At 47.2% G+C, this 24,931-nt stretch overlaps 1 protein-coding gene and 1 pseudogene across 1 annotated transcript in view; both read left to right on the top strand.

Moving 5' to 3' along the window:
- Positions 1-24,931, top strand: part of SYNPR (synaptoporin) — a 211,231-nt gene that overhangs the window by 177,274 nt on the left and 9,026 nt on the right. The window contains exon 4 of the mRNA XM_066615012.1: positions 21,907-22,105. Coding sequence (XP_066471109.1) covers positions 21,907-22,105 — 199 coding nt within the window. The remainder of the gene's footprint in view (positions 1-21,906; positions 22,106-24,931) is intronic.
- Positions 11,427-11,549, top strand: LOC136643386 (U2 spliceosomal RNA; annotated as a pseudogene).

The raw sequence follows: 24,931 nt of genomic DNA, 5'->3' as shown, positions 1-24,931 counted from the left end.
GAGAAAATGGTGATCATGAAATAAAAACACATAACACTGCTTTCTGCGCTTCTCATGTTTTGTAAAAACAAAACTCAATATCTGTGGGAAAAATAAAACTATTTAATTTGGTTTTTATTTATTACTTTATTGAGGGGTTCATGGGTAATGACTGTGATTGCATCTGCTGACACTATACCGCCTATATTGCCTACCTAGTACACTTTTCCAGTGATTATAATTTATAATTATAATGTAAGTGTTGAAAAAAAAACCCACATGACATCGCTTTCTGCCTTCTAACCTTTGCAGTGGCAGACCTCCTTAGCCCCATACCCTGGGGCAAAGGTCCATGATGGCACCCCCCCGTGGGCTGTCACTGCCCCCCCACAAATTCACCCCCCATCACCTGAGGCTCCAGGAGCCTCGCACGACCTCAAGATGCATTGGGGAAGCTTTGTGAGGATTCCTCAATGCTATAAGCTGTGCTTCCAGAATAATGGAAGAACAGTTTCCAACGCTGTCAGGAACCTCAGGGAGGTTTCCGTGGGGTCCTAAAGGCTCGCACCCAGGGCATTTGCCCCATTGAATATAATGGGAGGTCTGCCACTGAACCTTTGGAGAACACCAAAATCAGTGAAAAAATAAAACCAAGTTGTATCCAAAGATAGTCATGACTAAATTGCACTGAAATCAATGGACCCTTAGTCACAGTTAACTGGTCTCATGGATTTCAGTGGTGTTTAGTCATGCCCTTCTTTGGCTATAAACCATTATTCATAGCAATCCACAATACAGGTTGAGCCTCATTATTCGAATGGGTTCTGTTCCAAGCACTCAGGTGGATGGCAAAGAACACACTATAGCAAATCAATTGAAAAAACAAAGTTTCTTTGTTCTGGTTATTTAAAAACAGCCTTGCTGACCTTTGTGATGGAAGATAAGAGTGATTAAGAAGACAATCCATCAGTCAGTCCCCTCGAGCACTTCACTCAGTCCCTCCCTTCACCAATGCACAGTGCTCAGAAGGAGGGAAAGGGTCGCCTGGAGAGAGAAGGATTGATGGATTGTCAGCCAGCTGCCTTCCCTCTCTCTCATTAAAGAGGCTATTGTTAAAGGACTGTTCAGTTTTTTAAACTGATTTTAAAGGGGTGCATTTTTCCCCTTCTCCAGGGATCAGCACATTCCTTCTCATTTGCAGTGGCCATTCGTGGTGTTGAGTCAAATCTGTGTATAAAAAATCCATGTATAACAAGGCTGGACCTGTAGTTTGTTTTTATTTTTCAGGGTTTTTTGTGGCAGGTCATAAACAAAAAAAGTGCAACTGCTCCTAACCACCAGACACTCAACGTGAAAATGTATGAGCTGGAGTGAGTAAATGCCATGTGCACTTCACACCTTCCTCAATTTTTGTCCACTCGCACCAGTCTGCCAAGCTCTCTGCGCATCCCTATTCAATAATACATCAGCACTGTGAAAGATCTGAAGCGCTGCTGCTAACTAATTATAAAAACGGCCCCACCAGGATGGTCAGTGAGGAATAGGTCACTGCTTTTCTGATCGCCTTCCAGAATTCAGTGTTACATCCTGGTCCCGGCAGGACTATTTTCTATACCATTCGGTGAATAGATTTGCCTAAGCAGGCCTCTTTGGTTGCGTTTCCTTTTTGAATTGCTGTAGTTCAAACTGGAAATGAAATGAGCGGAGAGATTAGCGTTGCACCCTGCTGTGGAGAAGAAGCCTTCAGGGTGCACACGGCTCTCATTGTGACATTTTGAACAGCTCAATTCCCCTTTCATATTTAATGTGACCTAATAAGGGGCTTGAGCTGCTTGGTTAGGAAGGCAAAAATGCAGGCATTTCTTGAAGGAATCGGCATTTAATTTTGATCCTGTACTCAGGTTATTATTAGGGCTGAGACCAAAAAAACGCCTCCCATTGATATTTTGGGGAAGCCTACAAAGTTGAGAAACCTTGGGCCAGGGGTTGGGAAAAGGAAGAAAGCTGTGCCTGCCCCAGGTTGCTGGGGACTTTGGGGCCAAGTCCTGCCCTAGAGCCACCAAGCTTACCGAAATGGCAGGCAATAGCTCCTCCCACCTTTCCCTTAACAAATGACGGGCATCTTCAAGAACAGTGGCTCTTCCCACCTCCCCTGGTTAGGTAGGAAGAATGGAGCAGCTGCTATTCTCCAATGGGAATGAAGGAGGGAAGTCACCTCCACTTTGCTTCCTTCCCACAGCCTGTGGGAGCATCCACAAGCAGTGGTTCCCAAACTGTGGTTCCAGGGCCCACCAGTGGCTCACAACCCAATTTTTGGTGGTTCATGAAACTGAAAGGGTAGATTAGGTTATGTGCATCAAGGGTTAAACAAACCGCTACTTGTGGGGGGCACTGCTGCCCAATCACCACAGAGGCTTGAGTGGTGGGTAAAGTGAAACTTTTTTTAGGTGGGTCCTGATGTGCCTGATTTTGTCTGATCTTGGAAGCTAAGCAGGGTCAGGCCTGGTTAGTACTTGGATGGGAGACCACCTGGGAATATCAGGTGCTGTAGGCTTATACCACAGTCTTTCAAGACTGAAGGTTGCCAACCATTTGATGCTAAAAGGTTTGGAACCACTGCCTTACAGGCTTTCTGAAGACACCAGAGCAGCATTTTTCAACAATTATTCACTGCTGTACTACTTCGCATGCTCCACTTATTGGGGAAGTACCCTCGGAAGTAACTGACAATGATGTCATCACTAGTTACTTCTAGATTGGGAGACCAAACGCAATGCAAAAAACACCAATAAGAGGCTCTGGGCAGATGGGGGGGGGGCTTTTTCAAGCAGGCAAAAAGTGCACACTGGAGCTCTGCCCGCCGAGCCTTCTACCACTGCTTATCACATTGCATTGCTGGTCTTGTGGCCAAGTAGCAGTCTAGGGGTCCTGTTTGTACCACTGGACAGGATCTCAAGTACCACCGACGATACAAGTACCACTGGTTGAGAAACACTGCACAAGAGTCAAATATGGGGCAAAGAAGCTTATTGTTGAATAAGATGAAGTGTAAGTATCAAAAACATATGTGTGCTTAAATAATGAGAAACTTATTTTAAACAACATAGAGAAACATAGCCTTCTAGAAGAAGAAAATTAAATTTTGCATTGTATACTATTTACTTATCCTATGATGTCAAAAGCAGGTACTGAATGTTGTATATTTACTACAGTTCTAGGTCCATTTATAGAAGTAATTACTTTCTCATTGTTTGGGAACATAAAATCACATTGGACAACATCAAACCCATAGCAATATCAACATGCTTAGTCAGTTGGGCACAGTTAAATAATGCACCCATTTTAGTGGTCTTTCAAACAACAAAGCAGACATTACAAGTTCCCTCCCCCCCCCCCTTTTTTCAACTTGAAATATATGCTGGCCATTAAAGACAGTTGCCATCATCAAATGCGTGAATCACAACATATAGCAGCAACATTGAAGAGTGTGCGAGTGCACACACGCACATGCATGTTTTGCAAGACTCCAGGCCCCGGTCCTGCACTGCTGGACCCCACCACCAGGGTAGCTCGCCTTTTCAACCTGCAGAGGTCCTCCTTCCTCCTCTCTCCTTCTAGCAGCTTCTCCAGCCACTACAGCCACACCTTGGTCTTGGGCATGGCAGCCACACACCAATCTCCAGTGTTTCCAGCAGTCTCCAAAGTCCATTCACCCATCTATCTTTTAGTCAGTCAGTCAGTCCAGGGGCCTCTAAACTTTTTGGCCAAAGTGCCGCATCAAATATCTGGCACAGTGTTGAGGGCCGGAAAAAAAATTAAATATAAAATGTAAATAAATACATTAGAGATGGAACTTAGATGAATGCTTAAATTAATGGGCTCAAATGTCCAAGCATGAACACAGCCCAAGAAATAAAGCCCACACTTAAATGGACCCCCATTTCCCTATTCCACAAGCACAACTCTAGTTGTGTTTGGTCAACTGGACCAGAGGCTCTCAGGGGATGAGAGGCTGGCAGCGGGCTGGATAGGGGCTTGCCATGGGCCACATCTGGCCCTCGGGCCACCGTTTGGAGACCCCTGAGTTAGTCCATCAGCAGTTGCAGTAGTCCATCAGCTATTAGTTCCTCGGGTTGGTTAGTTAGTTTCCTCCTGCTACTACCCACCCAACTCTCCCTTCATCAGGTGCTGCTTTTATCCCTTAATGACCTGGTTACCCATAGTGGCTGCAGCTGTGCAGCTTACCCACTGCTTGTTGGAGCCCTGGGATTAACTTTACTTGCCTGCCTGAGCAAGGGGCACTGTTGACACCACACCCTACCTCCTCAAGAGATCTTGCGCATTTCCATTACAGTGTGTGCTCAAACTGTAAATGAGAAAAGCCAGGATGTTGGCCTGGGATTCAGGAGTTCTGCATTCTCTCTTGTTCACAGTGCCTATTAGAATCCTGCATTCCCTCTGATATTCATGAGAATTTATAAACTCATGAATGCTGAGATAAGTATGACAATGTGATGCTGAGAACTTCCAATGTCATCTTCCGTATTTAGAGAATTGGTTCCTCCTTATTTTTCCCCTCTAAAGAGATCATTGCCCTTGTGATTTATGCTAGGGATTTAAGAAACCCTTAAGCTATTGCAATGCAAGCCCCCCCCCCCCCCGTTCAAACCCTTTAAAAATTCAGTATAGATCACAATGGTTCCGTACCAGCCACCCTGCCTGCCTGTTTATCTGTTCCTCCACCTTCCCAAACTAATCAAGTGTAAACAGGCAAAGGAAAACAAAAGCTGGGAGGGCTTGAAATAGTCACACATGTTCTTCCTCAGGTAGTTGCGCAGTTCCCCATCTCTGCATTGAAGGCTTACGGCAAATTTCGAGCCTCTGTTACTGACAGCAACTGTGGGTACTGTAATTTTTTTTTTTTCCTGACTCATTGACCAGGAGGAATCAGCATTACTTTTGGCAACTGATGACCCAATGCTATGCCTGCCTACTCAGAAGTAAGTCCCATTAGAGTCAATGAGGCTTACTTCCAGGTAAGCAGGGATAGGATTGGGCTGTAAAGCTTTGATCATATTCAAAAATCTTCATTGCACAATGTGAGGAGTAATGGGAACAACATAGGAACAGTTGTCCACTACCATGTTCCTTCACCCTCGGCTACTCCAATCCTAACCTGCTCTGGTACAGCTGGGCCACATGGCCTACACTGCATCCAATGTAGCTCAGGAGGCAGCTGGCAGTATCCACAGGGTAAGGGAATATATTTCCCCTTACCCAGTGGCGTCGCTAGGGGGGCAGGGGGTGCAGGCCTCACCGGGTGACGTGCCAGGGGGGTGACGCGCCCTGGGGGTGATGCGCTAAAATTGCTGCTTTAGGAGCTACCCTGTCAGGCCATACACCATTGGATGTGCAATTCCCAGTGGAATGCAATGCAAAAACCAGAATTGAAATAGCTCCTTTACTTCAAAAGCTATGGCCAAAAAACCAGAAAAAAATGAATGGATCCTTATGGAAAGTGAAAGTGAGCTGTATTGCTCATTTACTTGTGAGTAGGCATACTTGCCATAGTTCGTCGGAAAGGGCAGGCTGAGAGGAATCCATCAACACTGGAATGGTCCCGATCCAATGAAAGCAGCTCAAAAAAACACCGGAGAAGGAGGTCCCTCCCTCCCAGCTGCGAGTCTATGGAGCCCTATGGAAAGCGAAGCAGCCTCACAGTCACGTTTACTCACAAGTAGGCAGATGTGCCTTGGCTGGTGGTCAGGCCAGGCAAAGGGGAATGTCCAGATCCGATGGAGCTGGAGTGCAACAAATGCTCCAGAAGGAAGCCCCCCCCCCCCACACTAAAAAGGACAAAAAAGAGACTTGAACTGGTAAGCGGAATTTTTTCTATGTTGCACTTGCAAAGCCAGGTGGGTCCTTATCTTGCGATGCCTGAAATAGAAGAACTTTAAACTGGGCACTGGGGAGGACTGGAAATCTCACTGCTTCTTTTTATTGGGGGGGGCTGTTATTGCAGGCAAACTACAGAGTAAGCTCCATTGACCACTATGGGACTTACTTCTGAGTAGACATGCCTAGGATTGGGCTCACAGGCTGCAATTCTACCCACACTTTCCTGAGAGTAAGCCCCACTGACCACAATAGGACTTACTTCAGAGTAGATTCACTTAGTGGAACAGGACTGGCTCCCCCTTATTTAATTATTTGTTTTATTTTAATTTAATTATTTATAATTATTTATTTTAATTTGCTTGATGATGTCACTTCTGTCCATAACATCACTTCCAATGGGTCCTGGACAGATTGTCATTCTAAAAAGTGGGTCCCAGTGCTAAACGTTTGAGAACTTCTGCAGTAAGGTGTTAGTAAGTTGACACGGGGGTGTGTGTGTGTGAGAGACTCTACAAGTTTTCAAAATCACTAAAAGCAGAATTTGGAGTAATAATACCATCATGTTATATATCAATCAATGCGTAATTTCATGCAGAATGCAATGAAACAAACCATATTGAAATATCTGTGTTCTAACAAAAGGTACAGCCAAAAAACTAGTGGGGGCGGGGCGATGGCACATCACCACACCCACTACCTGGGCCGTTGCCCCGCCCACTGCATGGGGTGATGCTCAGGCCTCCCACACCGGGTGACGCAAATCCTAGTGATGCCACTGCCCTTACCCCGAGTAAAGCCCCAGCTGTCCCTATGTGGCTTCTTGGATTCACATCAGCTATTTAGCTGGCACAAATTCAGGGAGCTGGATGTAATGCTGGGCAGGCTGGGAGCGGTTAGGATAGGCCTGCTGAGCTGGTCCCACTCCCTCCCAGGCCTGCTCCACCCCATTCCACTCTCCCCTGACCAAACATGCCCCCTCCCTGTCACCACCTTTTCCCATCCCCCGTACTGCCTGCTGCAACCTTACCTGTGCTGGCCAGCACTGCTCCAGGATGCAGTGCCAGCAAGCCCACACAGGGTGTTGGGCTGGTGCTGTGAGCTCACAAGTAGCCACAAACATGCTGTACACCACAGTTACAACACTCAGAGCTGGTGCACGGATAGCTAGGCCAGTTCAAGAATTAATTAGGATTGCGATGTAAATTGGAAAGGCCTGACTGAGAGAACCACTGAGAAGGGGAATTTGCAAGTAAGGTCAAATTGCCCTGCTTTAGAGCATTTGCGCAGACAAGAGGGCAGACTCTTATATAAGGCAGTGCAAGAGGTTCAACTATCCAGTAACATGAACAGATGGTTATGTAAACGCTAGGTCTTTAAAGGCTTTGAAGAACTCTTAAAAAAAAACAACACAACCCCAGAGAGTTCTCCTGAAACAGCCAGTTCTGAATCAAGATGGGCAGATCCATCCATCAGTAATTTCTTTAAGAAGGTAGAGATCAGTAGCCCCAATCCCTTTCAGCTTTCCAGCACTGCTGCAACTGAGCCAGCAGGGTATATTGTGTTTTTTTTTGGGGGGGGGGGGGCAGTTATGGAGGCCTCCTCAACGTAAGGGAATGTTTGTTCTGTTACCTTGGGGCTGCATTGCAGCTGCATCAGCACTGGAAAGTTGGATAGGATTGGGCCCTTAGAAAATTGGCTGTGGTTGTGTTACCTAAAATACATTTATCCAATGTTCAGAAAATTTTCATCTTGGTCTGTGCTCTGCTCAGTGATGGATAGACTATGTAAATTATTATTCAATCGACATTTCTGACTGATGTCTCCTTCCGGCTTGAATAATTGACAACATTTTTCAGGTTCAAGGAGATGGGATTGCGTGTTGCAAAGCCGCTTTTCAACCTTACTGGTTGAAAAAAAAAAAAATTGTTTTCTATTTTGCATCGTACTGGAACTCATCCATTATCTACATTTCATTTCCCCAAATTCCTGAAGCTACCTGTAACAGTTTTCATTGCCATTCAAGGATGTCTCAAAATCCCTTGTAGTTTTGGAATCTTGTGGATGCTAGTTAATAAGCTCTAGTTCAGTGGTTCTCAAACTTTTAGCACCGGGTTCCACTTTTTAGAATAACAATCTGTCAGGACCCACCGGAAGTGATGTCATGACCGGAAGTGACACCACCAAGCAGGAACATTTTTAACAATCCTAGGCTGCAGTCTTACCCACACTGACCCAGAAGTAAGTCCCATTTACTATCATTGTTAAAAGCATATACACAGCAGCCTATTAAAAGTACGGGTCTGTCACATTTCCCCAAATGCAGTTACATACCATGGTAGCATCAAGTCTAATATATTAAAAATAAAACATTGAAATGAATGGGTACCCACCTGAAATTGGCTCGTGACCCACCTAGTGGGCCCTGAGTCTGAGAAACACTGCTGCAGTTTAAGGATAGTTGAAATGTCACAGTCCATCCATTGCTGTTGGGAGGGGGAGAGAGAGCTTGTGAAAGGAGCATTTGAACCCTCTGCTTGGGATATTTGAACCCTCTGCTTGGGATAATTGTCCCACAGAGTGACAACATGGCATTAGTCCCCCAGCTGCTACATAGCTGCACACGCTTATCTTTTGCTGATCCTCTTAATTCTTCCCACTTACTCTACCCACTTACTCTACTCTACACTTACTCAAATAAGCACTTGTTTCTCCACCTTTTATCAGGGCTCAGTCAGCGGCAGTTAATCAAGTAATATTCTCCTCTGCCCTGCATGTACCATTACTCCCTTTTTCCCTGTTATGCCAGTTTTCAGTGGGCAAATAATTTTTTTATATGGAGGACCCCAATAATTGTGTCAGCCACCCACATGCAATCTGAAATGGGACAGCCCAGACCAGTTTACCACCACAGTGAGACCTAAACCTCTGTCTGGTTGGATTGGAATGGCTTCATGTAGCTCAGCCTGAATCTATAGTGAAGATCAGAAACAGGACAAGATGGTCACTACCTGCAGTTTGTTTCATGCGTGTATAGGCCATAATTTATGTTTGCCTCCTCAGTTGCGTGCGGCAATAAGCCCCAGAGATGGTACTTCTTTTTGCTTGTCATACAGCCAGTGTTTATTAAGTGCACTGTCTCATTCAAATGTATATTTTGGGAGAGTTTTCTTTTCTTCTACACTGTCTCCACCCAACTCATTATTGCATGGACCTTTCTCATACACATCAGACTTACAAGCTTATGGAACAGCTCACCCTCTCAGCTGCTTTCTTGTTTCTGTTTGCTTTCTGAGATGAGAGACCAAACTGAGTATACAGTACTGTTCTTATACTGTATATAGTTACAAATCCTAAATACAGGTGCACGTATATGGTATTCTGATACTGTTATCCTCTTTCTTTAGTAACTTAGGGCTCGATCCAGCGGTGCATGCACTGGTTTACCACTGGCGTGGTTGGCAACATTCAGTCTCGAAAAACTATGGTATAAGCCTACAGCACCCAGTATTCCCAGGCGGTCTCCCATCCCAGTACTAACCAGGCCCGACCCTGCTTAATAATAATAATAACAATAACAATAACAACAACAGGTATTTATATACCGCCTTTCTTGGTCTTTATTCAAGACTTTATTCAAGGCAGTTTACATAGGCAGGCTTATTAAATCCCTTATTAAATAGGGATTTTTACAATTGAAAGAAGGTTCTTTCTTTCAAGAACGACTACATTCAATGTGTTTCATTCCGATCTGGCTTCACCTTCTGGCCTCCATCCTCCCACGCTCAGAGCAGATGGAATAGCTCGGCTTCAGCTTGTCAGCTGCTTCAAGGTCGCACGGTGCCGGTGGCCTCAAACTGGCGACCTTGTGGATGTTATCTTCAGGCAGACGGAGGCTCTACCCTCTAGACCAGACCTCCTGCCGAGGTGCTTAGCTTCTGAGATCAGACGAGATCGGGCATGTGCAGGGTAACAGTTGCTGCCACTAGCATGCACTGTCACAAACATGCTGTAAGGCATGTTTGTGAGCCTTACCATGGGCCCAGCGCCAGAGCTAGCCCAGCATGAACCTGAACTGGGCCAGCTCCAGCGCTGGGCCCACTTTCTGCCACCTGGTGGCTCTCCTGTACCACCAGGTGGCACATAGGTGAGTGGGGGCAAAAGGAGGCAGGGAGGAGGCATTCCGGGGCAGGGGAGGGCAGGGAGGAGGTGCGGCGGGGGAGGGAGCTGGGCAGGAGGGGGCGGGACTGGTGGAGCTCAGCTCCATCTGATCCTGAACCCCGTGTCATTCTGCGCAGCCCAACACAGGACTCGATTCTGCGGCGGCTCAAGAGCCACCTCAGAATCAAGCAGCCCCGTTGTGGGGCTACTTCCCTTAGCCAGGAGAAGGGGACAAAAGTCCCCTTCCCTCAAGGAGTCACCATGGGCTGCCTGGCGCACATTGGATACCACGGTAGCCATTTTGGTTGGCAGTTTCATGCACCAGGCAGATCAGAATTGGACTGCCCATGAAAGAAAGTTAGCAGATATCACCTCTGGCTCAGTACTGGAAAGGAAAATTGGACTTCAAGCCTGCTTGGTAAACGGAAGAAGATCTAATCTGCTTGTATGCCTTTTTGGCAGTGAAACCGTGCTTCTGAAGTCATTTTTCTTCAACCGAGAAGCACTGAGGTGACAGTTTTGAACACCAGAAAATCTGCACTACTGAAGCATCTCTGCTATTCTTCCTATGCAAATGCCCTGGGAGGAGTGTGTGGGAATTGCTGTTGCTGGGTTGAAAGAGGGCAGAATGCGTTTAAAATGACACTTACCTGACTCGGAAGAGTGTACGTGTCTCATTGTCAGGAACTAGAGGAAGAACCAGTGCTGGCAGTCAGCAACAAATGATAGGAATTCCATGTGGGACCCAGCATGATTCCATTCCTGATTAAATGGGACACTTTTTTTCTTCTTCTCAGATCAGGTTTTCTTCCCTTAAAAGAAGCAGTATTGGATGCTTCTTTGTGTTGAGCTGGTCCACACATACAGCAAAATGAAGTGAGAGTCAGGTGGTTAAGGGCCCGATCCTATCCAAAGTTCCAGCTCTGGTGTAGTCACAATGCAACCCCATGGTAAGGGAACACATGTTCTCATACCTTGAGAAGGCCCTCCACCACAAGATGCAGCGCACACCTCTCGGGTGCAACTGCACCAGCACTGGAAAATGGGATAGGATTGGGCCCAGAATGTTTCCTGTACATCACCATTCTGCTGGACGTGTAGATCAGGCCATTGCTGGGTGCCAGAATGGATTTTGCTTTTCGACACAGCTGTTTCTTTAACAGTAGAAAGCAGGAAATTCTGGTATCATTGATGGAATCCTTATTTCAGTGTAATTGCAAAATGTTGGCATTCACCTTCCTAACAACCCCGAGTCTTGGTTTGAAATTATTCCCATTTTACAGAGAGTGAACTGAAGTTGAGAGACAGTGGTTTTGCAATGTCATGACCATCGCTAGTGATAAATGCCACAATATCCTTCTCCATGGTGTTTTTTAAACTTTACCATTTTTATGTCCTCTTGGTGTATCTGCTAAGATCAAGGATAATATTTGTTCCTATCAGTTTAACGTCTGATATACCCTTCATTTAAAAGATGCATATCAAATTGATTTTTTGGAATAGGGAGACGTTCTGGGAGCGTGTGGTTGGTCTGTGGAACTCCTTGCCACAGGATGTGGTGATGGCGACTGGCCTGGACGCCTTTAAAAGGGGATTGGACAAGTTTCTGGAGGAAAAATCCATTACGGGGTACAAGCCATGATGTATATGCGCAACCTCCTGATTTTAGAAATGGGTTATGTCAGAATGCCAGATGCAAGGGAGGGCACCAGGATGAGGTGTCTTGTTATCTGATGTGCTCCCTGGGGCATTTGGTGGGCCACTGTGAGATACAGGAAGCTGGACTAGATGGGCCTATGGCCTGATCCAGTGGGGCTGTTCTTATGTTCTTATGAGCTTGCTCCATCTGTTTTGCATTTTTGCAAGAGTACTAAAAAAGAAAATTGAAAACAGTTTAGGCCAATGGAATATCAGTGCCGCTGGTACTAGTATTGTAGTTGCATAAGTATGGAGCTGCTACTTGTTTATTTTTTATAATGATTGTCTTTTTCTTTTTAATTATGAGAGAAATGCCCTAAGCTGCAAGAATATTCAACAACAAGATTAAATTTCACCTGTTTGTTGACTCTGTTAATGTAGTCAACTGTAGTCCCTGTAGTTTTGGGACAGGGAGCCATTTATTTATTTGATTTTTCTCTGTAAACCACTTTGTGAACTTTTAGTTGAAAAGTGGTATATAAATACTGTTAATAATAATAATAATAATAATAATAATAGTCTAATATTTTACTACCAATTTTCATTTTTAATATACTCTCTCAAAAAGCCTCAATGAGATTATATTTAGAGGTGTTTCTTTTTGTTTCAGATCTAGTGTGTATTTTTTCTTAAAGCAACCAATCTGAGAGCTATTTTTTCTCCTTGTTCATGAGAGCTGGTGTACTATATGGTTAAAAACATGAGCTAGGGGGAGAGGAACTGTGGCAAGTGGCCTAGTTGTGTTCCGGGCCTAGGGAAGTGGATCTTGCAATCCACTGCCCTAAGTCCAGTTAAGCTGGCATGAAAGGCACACCATCTTTGAGTGCTCCAGAATTGCCAGCAGAACAGCCAGAAGTGCCATGCACTTACCAATATCCCCACCCAGACTGCACCAGAGCAGGGAAGGTGGTGGCAGGGGCAGCTCATGGTAGGATTAGGAGAAGTTTGGGAGAGGAACTAGAGGCATTCTGGGAGTGGATCTCAGCAGCATGCACCAGATGCTAATCCCTTTCCAGCCCAAACTTGACCCTGACTCTCATCACTTTACACTAGCAAAGAAGCTGGTATTGGTCCAAGGAGACCCACTGATAGTCAAGCGGCCTATAGAAAGGTAAGTATATTTTTACTTGCCTCTCCTAGACTGTCTGGTCATCTTCCTACCATAGCATGCAGTGTGCACTCTATCAGCAGTGCTGCAAGCTATGGCCTGGTGGGAGATAGGATTGGGCAATTAACGGCAGAGCATCACTTTGCATGCAAAAGGCTCCACATTTAGTCTCTGGCACCTCCTTGTAGGGCAAAAAAAAAAAAATCCTGTTTGAAACCCTGCCCTCTGTCAATCAGTGCAGACAGTACTGAATAAGCTCATTGATCCAAAGGAGGGAGTAGAATGGTAGGGAATTAATTAATAAGGTGACATTGTCTCAGTGATGCAGCACAGATACCAAATGTCAGTTTTCCCAGGATTTCAGTGGTTCAGCAATGAGATCAGTCTCTAGGGCAAGCAGGAGAGAGGCAGACAAAATGCAAGGGGAAAATAGGAGGGTAGTTGGAATCTTGTTGTGGAAGCATAGCAGCTTATCTGTAATACAGAGAATAGCTAAGAGTAGAGCCTTGGGTCCATTGGGGCTCAGTTGGCCAAGTTTTCCAAAATAGTAGGGAAGGGGCAGTCAAGATCAAAACCATGGCTAGGACAACAAGCTTAAACACTCTGTTCTGCCAAATCCCAATTCACTGGGCCTTGTGCCCACTTAAGGCTGATTAGTTTCCCTTTTGAAACTCACCAGTGCAGCAAGCAAAAGTCAGAGTCCAGTTCCAGTCCACAGATTCCAAGTAAACCAGTCCAATCAATGAGAGTTGCCAAATCAGAGTCCAGAGCCAATAAGCCGAGTTACAGTCCAAGGTCAGGTTCCAGGTAAGTCAGTCAAATCAGTCAGAGTATCCAAGTCCAAAGTCAGCATGCCAAGTCCCAGTCCAAGGTCAGACTCCAAAGTCCATAAACCAAGTCAGTCTCCTCTCCAACCTGCACTCCTCCTACAACCCACACCCACTAGTTCCTCCAGGTGCTGTTTATATGCTCCCAGGTTCACTTTAACCTCTAGTGGCTGCAGCTGTGCAGCACACCTCCAGCTACCACCTGGGCTTTAACCCTGCATTTCCTTAGAGCAAGGGGCACTGTGGACACCACACTCTACCTCCTCGCCAGATCTTCCACTATTCCACTACACACTCCTACCCCCACTATGGCTTTGCCCCATATCAAATACCCCTCAGCACAATTGTTGGGAAAAAGAAGTGGACCACTGGACCATATTGTGCAGTTCTCATGACATGCAGTTTGGCCCTAACATTTGTCTCTCTCTCAGCACAACCAAATGAACAGCACGTGGCCTAGAGATTGTGCTAGAGATTCACCATCTTCCCAGCTAGGATCAAAACCAGGTTTACCAGCTGTTGATAGCTGAGAGCCAACATTTCCATCCTAGGGGGTGTTTTCCCCCTCCTTTATCAAAACTCCGAGCCATGCCTTCCAAACTGTAATTCTCCAGGTGGAATTCGCCCTTTAAAAAAAATAGTAATGAATGCAGGGCCAATTACTCCATATACATAAAAAAGAAAGCAGTGGTACCCGTGTGCCTGTACAAAACACAGCCTTGACAAGACTCATTTGAGGCCATTCATGTTTACTCCTCTATAATGAGGAAGGCTTTTTGGTTTTGTGATGGGATAGATAATTTGGAAACCTATCAGGAAGGGTCTGTCTGCTAACACAGCATAGCTGTTGGTTGAAGAAGCCTCCTTGGGAGAACAGAATACCTGATTCAATGCTACCAGGAATGGAAATGAGAAGGTGAGGTGGCAATGCGAAGAATGGTTCATCACCGCTATGAATGCTGCCAAATGACAGGCTTTCTCCTGTCATTCTGCGCTTTGAAGGGTTTTCTTTTGAAGAAGGCTGGGGCAGCACAGAGGAGGAACGAGACACAAACTATCCTGAGATATTTGTTGGCATCCTTCAGTCTCGGAAGACTATGGTATCGCACTCTGAATGGTGGTTCTGGAACAGAGTGTCCTCTCCAGTGCGCAAAGCCTGGGTAAAGTAGGTATGGAGGATAGGCTGTTACCCATGCAGCAAATCCCCCCTCTCCACGTCGCTGAAATGGTCCAATGGAAAGGCAGAAGCCAATACGGTTGGTTCCAGCGGCGTCGCAGGAGTTGCCAGAGCATGACTGTGTTCAGCCATGAACTGCCTCAGGGACTCCGGCTCCTGATTTTGCCTCGAGGTTGACTCCTGAAGCCTTTTCCATAACTGGATGTAACCACAAGGCAGTGGAGGTTTGGGATCAGAGTTTTCCTTCTCTCAGATGAGCTGCCTTCCCAGGCTGACGAGTCCCATCTACCCGGTGGCTGTTTAGTCGCCTTTTACGACAAGTACAGCCAAACTGAGGGCCTATTCTTATCCCCAGCCCCCAGGGGAATATACAACTGGGAGATTGTCAGTGAGTGATGACGGAGGCCTCTGTGATTAAGAGATCCATTTCTGGGTAGCATCAAGACCGACCGCCTGAAATTTCCCATCACCGCTCCTGTTAGGGTTTGACCACAATCATGCTGCAATTTCTTCTCAAGGAAGTTCCCTGTAACTGGGGGAAAGTTCCTCACTCACAGAAGCCGCTCTCTCTTCCCCTCCTGCTCACTGGCAATCTTTGCTAGCAAAGATTGGGCTGGAACTGCTGCTGCGGCTTCTGTGTTTCAGCCTGAGGTGCCAATCCAGGGGAGAAGGGACTGCACTGCAGGTGCCCAACGGCCAGACAGACCAGCAAACGGCAGGCCTAAAGAGGTGTGGTGAAGCGTAATCACTAGAACGGAAGCAGCTGTGGCTGTGTGCAACTTCAGCAGATGGCTGTCACATTCCCTGTACCTGTTCTCTTTCAAAGCACTCTACTTGGTGGACCCCGAGGCTTAAAATTGCAGCAGGATTTACCAATTAAAGATGTTCACTTCCAGAACTCAAGCTGGGGAAATCAACTACAAAAGAAAAAAAAACCCACACTTTTTTTTTAGTTGCCAAGGATGCTTGAATGAATTTAGTATATTTTGGGGGTGCTGAATGCAAAAATGGCACCGGTGTGGCCTGATTGACTCTCGTTTTGGGGTAGGGCACAGCCATCTTCTGGGCTGATTCAAGCAGCTTCCTCAGGAGGAAACCGACACCATGGCTTCCTCACAAGGAAAGCTGCTTGAATTGGCATAGAAGGTGGCTATGCCATACCCCCAAAACGAGAGCCAATCGGCCAAGACCGATACTATTCTTGCCTTCAGCACCCCAAACATACCCAAGAATAGGTCTAATTTTTAAGATAGCAAAATGTGTGTAGGCCTGTGTAATAGTGATAAGTGCAAACAAAAAATGGTGGCAACCTTTAGTCTCGAAAGACTATGGTATAAGCCTACAGCATCTGGTATTCCCAGGTGGTCTCCCATCCAAGTACTAACCAGGCCTGACCCTGCTTAGCTTCCGAGATCAGACAAGATCACATATACCAAATTTCAGCATTTCTATTGTTAGAAAGTAACCATTATGAGATCCCCATGCAAAACTGCATTATGCTGAGTCAGCTTCATCTGGCTTATTCTCCGTGTTGAGTGGCAGCAGATCTCCAAGGTTTCAGATGCCTGGAGACTCTGGGGAATTGAACCTGGGACCTTCGGCATGAAAGTATGCACAAAATCACAGAACTACAGCTGCTCCTCTCGCATGCAAGGCACACGCTCTACCACGGAGGTAAGGATGAATTTAGGATATTTTGGGGTTGCTAATTGTAAAAATGGAATCGAGGTTGCTGGACTGGCTCTAGTTTTGGGGGTATGGCATAGTCATCTTATAAGCTTATATCTTGGGCCTCCCACAGCCCAATCCTATGCTTCCTTAGCACCCAGGGCTACAGCGGCACCTAAACGGCGACCGCTGCATTCTATGGGGCAGGGAAGCAGCACTCGATCGCCTCAGGGTAAGGGAACAAATGTTCCTTTACCCCATGTAAGACCCAGACAGCCCCAATGGGTCTTCTCGGATCTGCACCTGCTATTGAGAGCTATTGACTAATAGCTGTCTGAGCTATTGGTGCAGAACCATGGGAGGGGGGGGTCAGGATATGACCGCAGAGCCTGCTGCCACCTCTGCCCCCTGCCCGGGCCCACGCCTCCCCTCCCCCCACCTTCCCCTACCGGTTCTGCCCCCTTCCTGTCCTGTAAAGTCCTGCCGTCTGCCGTTCCTACCGCTGGGAGCTCTCAGCGGCAATCTTTGGATGCTGAGACCCAGCGCCGACTGGTGCTGGCCTCGGCGCTAACGGCACATCAGTTCCACTGGCACAAAAGTGTCTTATGGCACTTTTGCAACAGGCCAGGCCAGCGGCACCAGCGGAGCACCAGCACCATGGCCCATAGGATTAGGACCCCAATCTCTGAGAACAAAGACAGAGTGCATTGGTCTCTGTGTCTAAATACCAGGAAATTCCAGGTGTTTCACCTTTCATATGCATTGCCCAAGCAAAAATCCGAACATCTGAATATATAGGGATATTACATCTGATACACATGATGAATGTGATAGTGTTAGTGGCCACATTGGTCTCACAGGATAAATATTTATTCAAATAGAAGCAAGCATTTCCCGTTATACTCAGCCCATATGCTTTAGATAATGATTCTGAGAAACTCAGAAGCTTGCTTTTTTTAGACTGGTCTGTCCAATAAAAGCCTTAAAAATTTGCAGCCAGACTTCTCATTACATTTATTTTGAGATTAGGATGTCAGATGAAGATCAATGGAGGACTTTAATTAAATGTGCAATGCAAGTCTTGCAGCAAAATTCAGATGTTTGGACACCCTCAAAAAGAATGTGATCTGATAGTGCCTGCTGGTCCTTGCAAATGTCTTTTCAAAACTCTTTTCAAACCAAATGCTGGACTATGGAATCAAAACACTTGATGGGCTTTTCGACATCAATACATTGCAAGGCAGATTGCTCTCAGTGCGACTTGTGTTTGCTTGTGCAGGGAACTGAGTCGCACATGACATTCTCTTAACTGAGAAGACCAAAGCAAAGGGGCTCAGCTGCAACTCTGACTCTTCCGTGGGAGGTTATGCAGGTTGGCAGGAAGAGGTCAAAAGTGGCACCTTCTCTTTGCCCTGCCCTTCCTCTTATTTTGGGGTTGGGTGTAATAAAAATAGTAGCAGCAAAGTTGACAAATCAAGGAAAAGTTTCACAGATCTAAACTTGTGCCCTTTCCCTTGTAACTATGATCGTCAGTGAATCTTTGATATATATCATATAAACAAGTGGTTATGGTTTCTAACCATAATCTCTTCATTGGAAGAGAAATGGCAAGGTTGTGAAAGCCTAAAGCAGTATGATCTATATAAGGCTTCAACTTGCCCTGATTCAAAGGGTGCAATTTGGATAAAGGGAGCCAAATCCTGTTGAAGTGCATGGGATTTATTCCAGTAGTCACTCTCTGTACGTACTGTACATAAGAAGCAACTTTATACATCGTTATTTGCCAATTGCTTTTTCCTTTTAGTTTTGTATGTGTGCCCTAGTCCATCACGTACTTCAAGCATTTCCAAAACCTTGGTTCATTTCAAAAACTGTAAAGACAGGATTCTCAGAGAGATTTCCTTTTCCATGAGAGGACAATAAACCCTGATGAAGATTATTTGCATAATTGAGATAGAAAACCTGAAAGACTGGTCAGAAAACTCCCTGTTGATGTTTAGAAGCATCTTTGTCACTCTCATAAGCTCATCCTTTTGCTCAGATATTTTTGTCCTCATGGACTGGAGGGGTGAGTGTGTGTGCAGTGGGAGGAGCAAAGAGGCTTCTAGAACACACAGTATGGGGAGGCAGTTTATACCTCCCTATTCTATACCAGATATATTCTACTAGCAAAGGTCCAGATAAGACTCTTACAGCCCAGTCATACATAGAATTGGGCTGGCACATGCAGGGCTTTATCACAGCAGAACACAGTTCCGCTGTGATAAAATGGCTGGTGATGGAGCGCAGAGCACTCCGGCAGTGGTGATTTGGGGAGCGCTGTCACAGGAGGACGCAGTACTCCCCAACCATCGCTGGACCACCTGGCGCCCGTTGGAGCAGGTAAGGCAGTGGCAAGGGTGGGAGGAGGTGAAAAGGAGTGGAGAGGGGGTGAAACAGGGCGGGGTGGAAGACTGTGAGAGCGCATGGAACCAGCAGCGATGGTGTGTGCTAGATCCTATCCCCTCATTTTAAAGCCCCCACCCCCACCCCCTTTGGCTCCTTAGACTTGCACCAGCGATTTTGCTGGTGCTGGTTCAAGGAAAGCCACTGAGGAGCGGGACACTTAGAGGATTTAAGTAAGAGGATTTAAGGGCCCAATCTTATGCTTACCTAGCACCAGTGCTGAGTCCTAGCACCAGTGCTGAGTGCTGTAAACATGCTGTAAAGTACTTTTAAGGCACCCTCTAAGTAGGGACTGCTGGGCAGGCACGGATTCACTGCCACCGGGGGGGGGGGAGTGAAACTGCTGGACAGCAGTGTGGCCTCTGGGGGAGGGCAGGGGAGGCTGGGCGGGGGAGGAACCGGAGCAGAAGAGGAGTTGGACCAGTGGCGCCCTGTTCCACCGGATCCTGAACTCTGTGTCAGGCCAGAAGGCCTGACACAGAGGTTGCATCTGCACCAGCAAAATAGCACAGATGCTCGGAGAACCATTGCCAGGGCTTTCCTTGGGGCAGCGGTTTTCAAACCCCCAGTCCTTGCAGGGGAGCGGGGAAGGCAGCAGGAGCGGGTGGGGGAAGGTAGCAACGTGATCCCCAGGATTGCATTTGCCAGTCCCTGAAGCAGCCTCCGCAGGGCTCCCCGAGATTTAGAAAACGAAAGTGATCGCGTCCCGCCTTCGGTTTCCAATCGCAAACCAGAAGCGGGGTGCGATCGCTCTGCTTTCACTTTCTGACACTCGGGGAGCCCTGTGGAGGGTCCCACAGAGCTCCCCACACCCTCAGGAGGCTGCTGCAGGGACTGGTAAGTACATGCTGGTCCCTGCGCGCCCTTTAGTGATGCGATCCTGGGGATCACTCGCTGCCTTTCCCCTTCCCCCACCCCTTAAGGAGGCAGAGTCCAGGGCCCTCGGGCTGGGGCATCGCGATGCCCCAGTTTGAGAACCACTACCTTGGGGGGAAGGAGACAAAAGACCACTTCCCCCCGAGGAGACTTGCGGTGGCTTTCCGGCACCCACTGGATACAGCAGTAGCCGCTTTGGCGCCTCTGCTCTAGCAGGCGCCGGGAAGCATAGGATTAAGCTGTAAGTCCCTTTTCCCCTCTGAAGTCTCCCAATTTACCCTTCCCCACTGGATACAGTGTGCCCTTTTTTTGGCACGGCTGTGCTAGCAGGTGGGGATGGATGGGACTGAGCTCTTATTTACTTTTACTCGGCACTAGTTGCAGTCATATTTGTATACCTCAGAATAACCAGAGATTCAGGTGCTGAATACAGAGAAGGAGACCCCTAAATGGTGCTGCTGGGGAATGGGACTTGATTGGATGAAGATTGCTGTTCTAAAATGCATCCGAGAACTATGCATTTGTCCTTTCCTGAATTACCTATTGTGGCCAAGAAATTCCTCTTTTCTCTCACCTTAAGCATCATGGAATGGCCACCTTTTTCACTATCTACACTCAGCCACTGATCTTGTAGGCCTGTCTTAGAAGGCATTGGTGGTTTTTGAGAACTCGAAAGATACCAAGATATCCAACGCTCTGCAGGGTTTCGGGTGAATTGTTGGCCCAAAATGGAACGTGGATACATTATGGAAACAGAAAGCAAGCAACCTTGCTCAGAATTTTTCCCAGGACAGACTTATCAGCTCTGGTTTTATGTCTGTAGATGACTTGTGCTTTTTTCTCTTTTCTTTTTCTTTTTTTCTCTGCCCAAACATTTGAGATGGACATATTAAAAGGTTGAGGAAAATAAGTACTAATGATACCCTATTTCAGGTGTGCACATCTGAGTATAAATTTGGCCCCACCAAGCCACATGCAGCCCAACAGTCATGTATGGTTGGCCCAAAATCATGGCTTGACAGCACTCTTGTTTTAGTCCTTGGCTTATATGAAAAATGGGATGAAGGACCAATCCTATCCAACTTTCCAGCACCAGTACAGAACAGCCTCAATGCAGCCCTGAGGTAAGGGAACAGATGTTCCCATACCTTGAGGAGGCCTCTGTGACTGTCCCCTCTACCACAGGATGCAGTGCACACCCCATTGGTGCAGCAGCACCGGCACTGGAAAATTGGTTAGGATTGGACCCTTAGTGAGCCTCTGGTGAACAGCTGGATATGGCTGGTAGATTCTGTTTGATTTGGTAGGTCACAGCAGGTCCACCCTGTTGCAGCTATCATAGTGCTTTTAGCCCTGATTGGTTAAATGGTTCGATATGCAGCCATGTGTTTGCAAATTTTAGTGGCCTGGGGCTACAGTCCTAAGTACCCTGACCTGGGAGTGTGCTCTATGTTTACAAGGTGGGAATTACCTCCAAGTAAGCATGCAGAGGATTAGCTATGTCAATTGTGAAAAGGAGTTTGTCAAGGGATCATTCCCGGGCCTGCAGGTAATTTGCAGGCTGGATAGTATCAGGCCCTGAAGCCTTGGCCTGACTAAACAGAGCATCATGGGAAAGGCTGATGCAACACCAGGCAGAGGCAGTCACCTGGTGTGTCACCCCATGTGCCATCAGAGCGACTTAGCACTTTCTGGCTCACTCTGATTGGCTGTAGCAAGTATATACTCCGGCCAGGGCAAGCTGGATTGTGGGAGAAGCGAGGTGGATTTGGTGCCGAAGGCTACGTCAGAATGATCCGTGAATTGTGTGCTATCTGGACTGTTTACTGTATATATTGTACATAGTAAAGGGACGTTTGGTGGAAGACATCTGCCATGTGTCGTCTTTGTTCCCGGGAGTGTCTACGCTCTGGCCTTGAGAGATAGGCAGACTGCACTGCCGGCCAGCTGCTTGCTGCGAAAGCTACCCGCAACAGAGTTCAAGTCAAATGGACTGCAAGGAGGTTGAGTCACTTGCAGGTGACCAAAGTCTTTTCTCATCCAACTCACTTTCCTCTCATTCTGGATTTTAGGTTGTACCAGGTGAATTTTGATGTTCCCACCTGTGAAGGCAAACAACGAGAAAAACTCTCGCTAGTAGGAGACTTCTCTTCTTCGGCAGAATTCTTTGTCACTATCGCCGTCTTTGCCTTCCTCTACTCCTTGGCAGCCACAGTGGTGTACATTTTCTTCCAGAACAAATACCGTGAAAACAACAGGGGCCCTTTGATCGTAAGTGTGCCGTACCCAGAAGTTACCAGCTTTGTCCTTCTAAGTGATTGATTTGTTTAGCCTCTCTCTGAATATTCCCTGTTGTGTGCATTTAATCATTTATCATGCTGTGGTAGTGTACTGCGACTTCCTTCATGTAAGGATTTATATATATATTTATATATACAGTCTTAAAACATCAATGTGGAATAAAGCAGTGAGGGTCACAGAGGGTGTGGAGCAAAGCAGCTTTGTTTGTTGAAGGGACAATTTCTCCTTCAGCATATAATGATTGTATGTCAGTTGCTACACCAGAAAGCTGATGTTGTGTAGTGCTAAGAGACTGCACTGTGAATCAGGACTTCCCAGTTCCCATTTCACCCCCGCCATGACTCCTTCCTGAATGACCTTAGGGAACCACCTCAAAAACTTGTCATCTTTAACGGAGGGCCAATGAGCAGCCCAGCATTTGTCATGGGTGATTTCTATCTCAAAAAGGCTGAGCTGTGACAAGAATGGTCCGTCCTCTTCTTCTTGCGCAATGACAGGTGCTGACATCACACTTTTGCACAGCAGGTTTTCACCGTCCCCATTCTGGAAAAAAACAGAAGTAGAAACTCCCACCTAAGCTGTAAAGAGTGAGTGAGGCAAATTCAGCAAAGTGGGGCTCAATTCAGCAAAGCAGAAATCAGCAACTGACTGGTTTCTCCCCTGGAGCAGGGCTGGCCCATCCATGAGGCCCACTGAAACAGTCGTCTCAGGCAGCAGGTTGGTGGGGAATGCTCATCTCTACCTACTTGCCTTCACTGCTCCTCCTCCTCCTCCTTCCACTCCCTGGATGGATAGGAGGGAGGGGGGAGGGATAGGTGGAAGGATGGCTAGATGGGGGAGAGGTGGATGAAAGGGGAGGGAGGGATGGGAGGGGGGAGTGATGGATGGATGTATGAAGGGAGGGATGGATGGGACAGAGGGGGAGGGAGGGATGAATGAATGGGAGAGGGACAGATGGGAGGGAAGGGGGAGGGAGGGATGGATGAATGGGGGAATGGATGGGGGAGGGATGGATAAGAGGGAGAGGAGAGGGAGGGATGGAGTGTACTTCCAGGAGATGAACTGCATCCCAGCCCAAACCCCTCCCTGGAGGAGCTGTGTGATGCCTGCTGTGTAGAATGATGTAGAATGATGAGTTGATGCGAGGGTGAGCCTCTCCTGCATGGGGGTGTGAGGCTGAGCTCCCAGAGACCGGGTCTCATCCCTGCCCGAGTGCGCTGCTGCCGGAGCGCCTGCAGGGTCTGCTTGGTGCTGGCCCCTCCTCTCCTCCCCGCCTCTCACTGCGGACTACCAGCCCCAGACCCGGGGGACACAAGGGAGCAAAAGGGGCTGCGCGGGCGCCTTGGGGTCTGGGAGCTCAGCAGCCCTTGCCTGGGACCCCGGTAGCCTCCCTGGGTGGTGTCGGCCTGTCCCTGCCTGTTGGGGGGGGGAAGCTGGGCTGGAGCCGGAGGGAGGCTGCCTGGAGGGAGAGAAGAGGCCCCCCCTCTTCCCTCCGAGCAGGACTGTCCTCTCAAGTCCCCCCCCCCCCGGCCTGCTGGTCAGTGACCAGGGCTCCAGGGCACAGTGGAACTTTCTTCAGTTCAGTTGGCCATTCAAGGGCTGCAAGAAAGACAAGGAACTGCACTGTAATCCCTTGCATAAGTATTAGATGGTGTTAGAGATGAGATGAGAGAGAGAGCTGGGGGAGGCAGGAAGGGAGGTGCTTTCTGCTGAGGCATTTTTGAATCAACTAAGGAGGAGAGCTATATAGCCTGAGGGAAGGCCAGTCAAATGATAGTCTAGCTATCAAGATCATAGGCAAGAGTTTTAACAGGTTGATTGTTACAGAGGGCAAGGAATGGGTCTCAGAGACATGAGATCTCTCTTTTCCTCTTGAAAAGGAAGGAGAGACAGGACAAAGTGACCACTTAACTGTGGGAAGAGAAGTTTGCATGGGTCTTCCCGGGGAGAGGATGCTATTACTGGAAAAGAAATGTGGAAGATCACATCAGAGGCCCTGGCTTCATGAGATGAAATTTAGATAGCTGAGCATCTAAGCGGGCAAATTTACTAATGATGCAAGATTGGACAGAAGGAAAGAAATTGGGGAAGAGAACAAATTTGAGAGTCCTCGCTGGTGGCAACTGTTATATGGAGAGTTGACTTGTAAACAGGGAAAGGTTTTGCTGCAATCTGCATGCTGCCTTTTTCTTCCAGTGCTTAAGAGCAAACCCCTTACGAGATGCAAGAAGCAGAATTGGAGAAAGCAACATTGTTTTAGATTATCAAATAGGGCCATCACTAGCCCTATAGATACGTTGCCATGAATGTTGCCAGGGCACAGCCTCCCCGTCCCTCAAAGTGCCTTCTAAGGCCTTCTGAGGGCCTTAAAATGTCACTTCCAGTTTTCGCCGAAGAACTGGAAATGGTTCAAGGCCTTCTGAGGGTTGGGTGGGGGGCAGCCCTCAGTACATCCTCTAAATGCAACAAGAGCACAGCTACAGTTAAATTCAGAGGGTACAGATCGGGCTTCGGTGTGAGTCGGGAGACCCACATTGAATCAGATCTGTGGATTAAGCAGCAACTGTTACCCTGCCTGATCTCGTCTGATCTCGAAAGCTAAGCAGGGTCAGGCCTGGTTAGTACTTGGATGGGAGATCGCCTGGGAATACCGGGTGTTGTAGGCTTATACCATAGTCTTTCGAGACTAAAGGTTGCTAACCATGTGAATTAAAAATCCACAGACGATGAGGTCCGATCTGTATACATACATCTCAAGGTGCTTTGAACACTTCTAAAAAGCAGAATGTGCTAGAG

Source organism: Tiliqua scincoides, chromosome 2 (assembly GCF_035046505.1).
Source record: "Tiliqua scincoides isolate rTilSci1 chromosome 2, rTilSci1.hap2, whole genome shotgun sequence".
Taxonomy (NCBI): Eukaryota; Metazoa; Chordata; class Lepidosauria; order Squamata; family Scincidae; genus Tiliqua; species Tiliqua scincoides.
The sequence above is the reverse complement of the archived record's forward strand: the minus strand, read 5'-3'. Positions and strand labels throughout refer to the sequence as shown.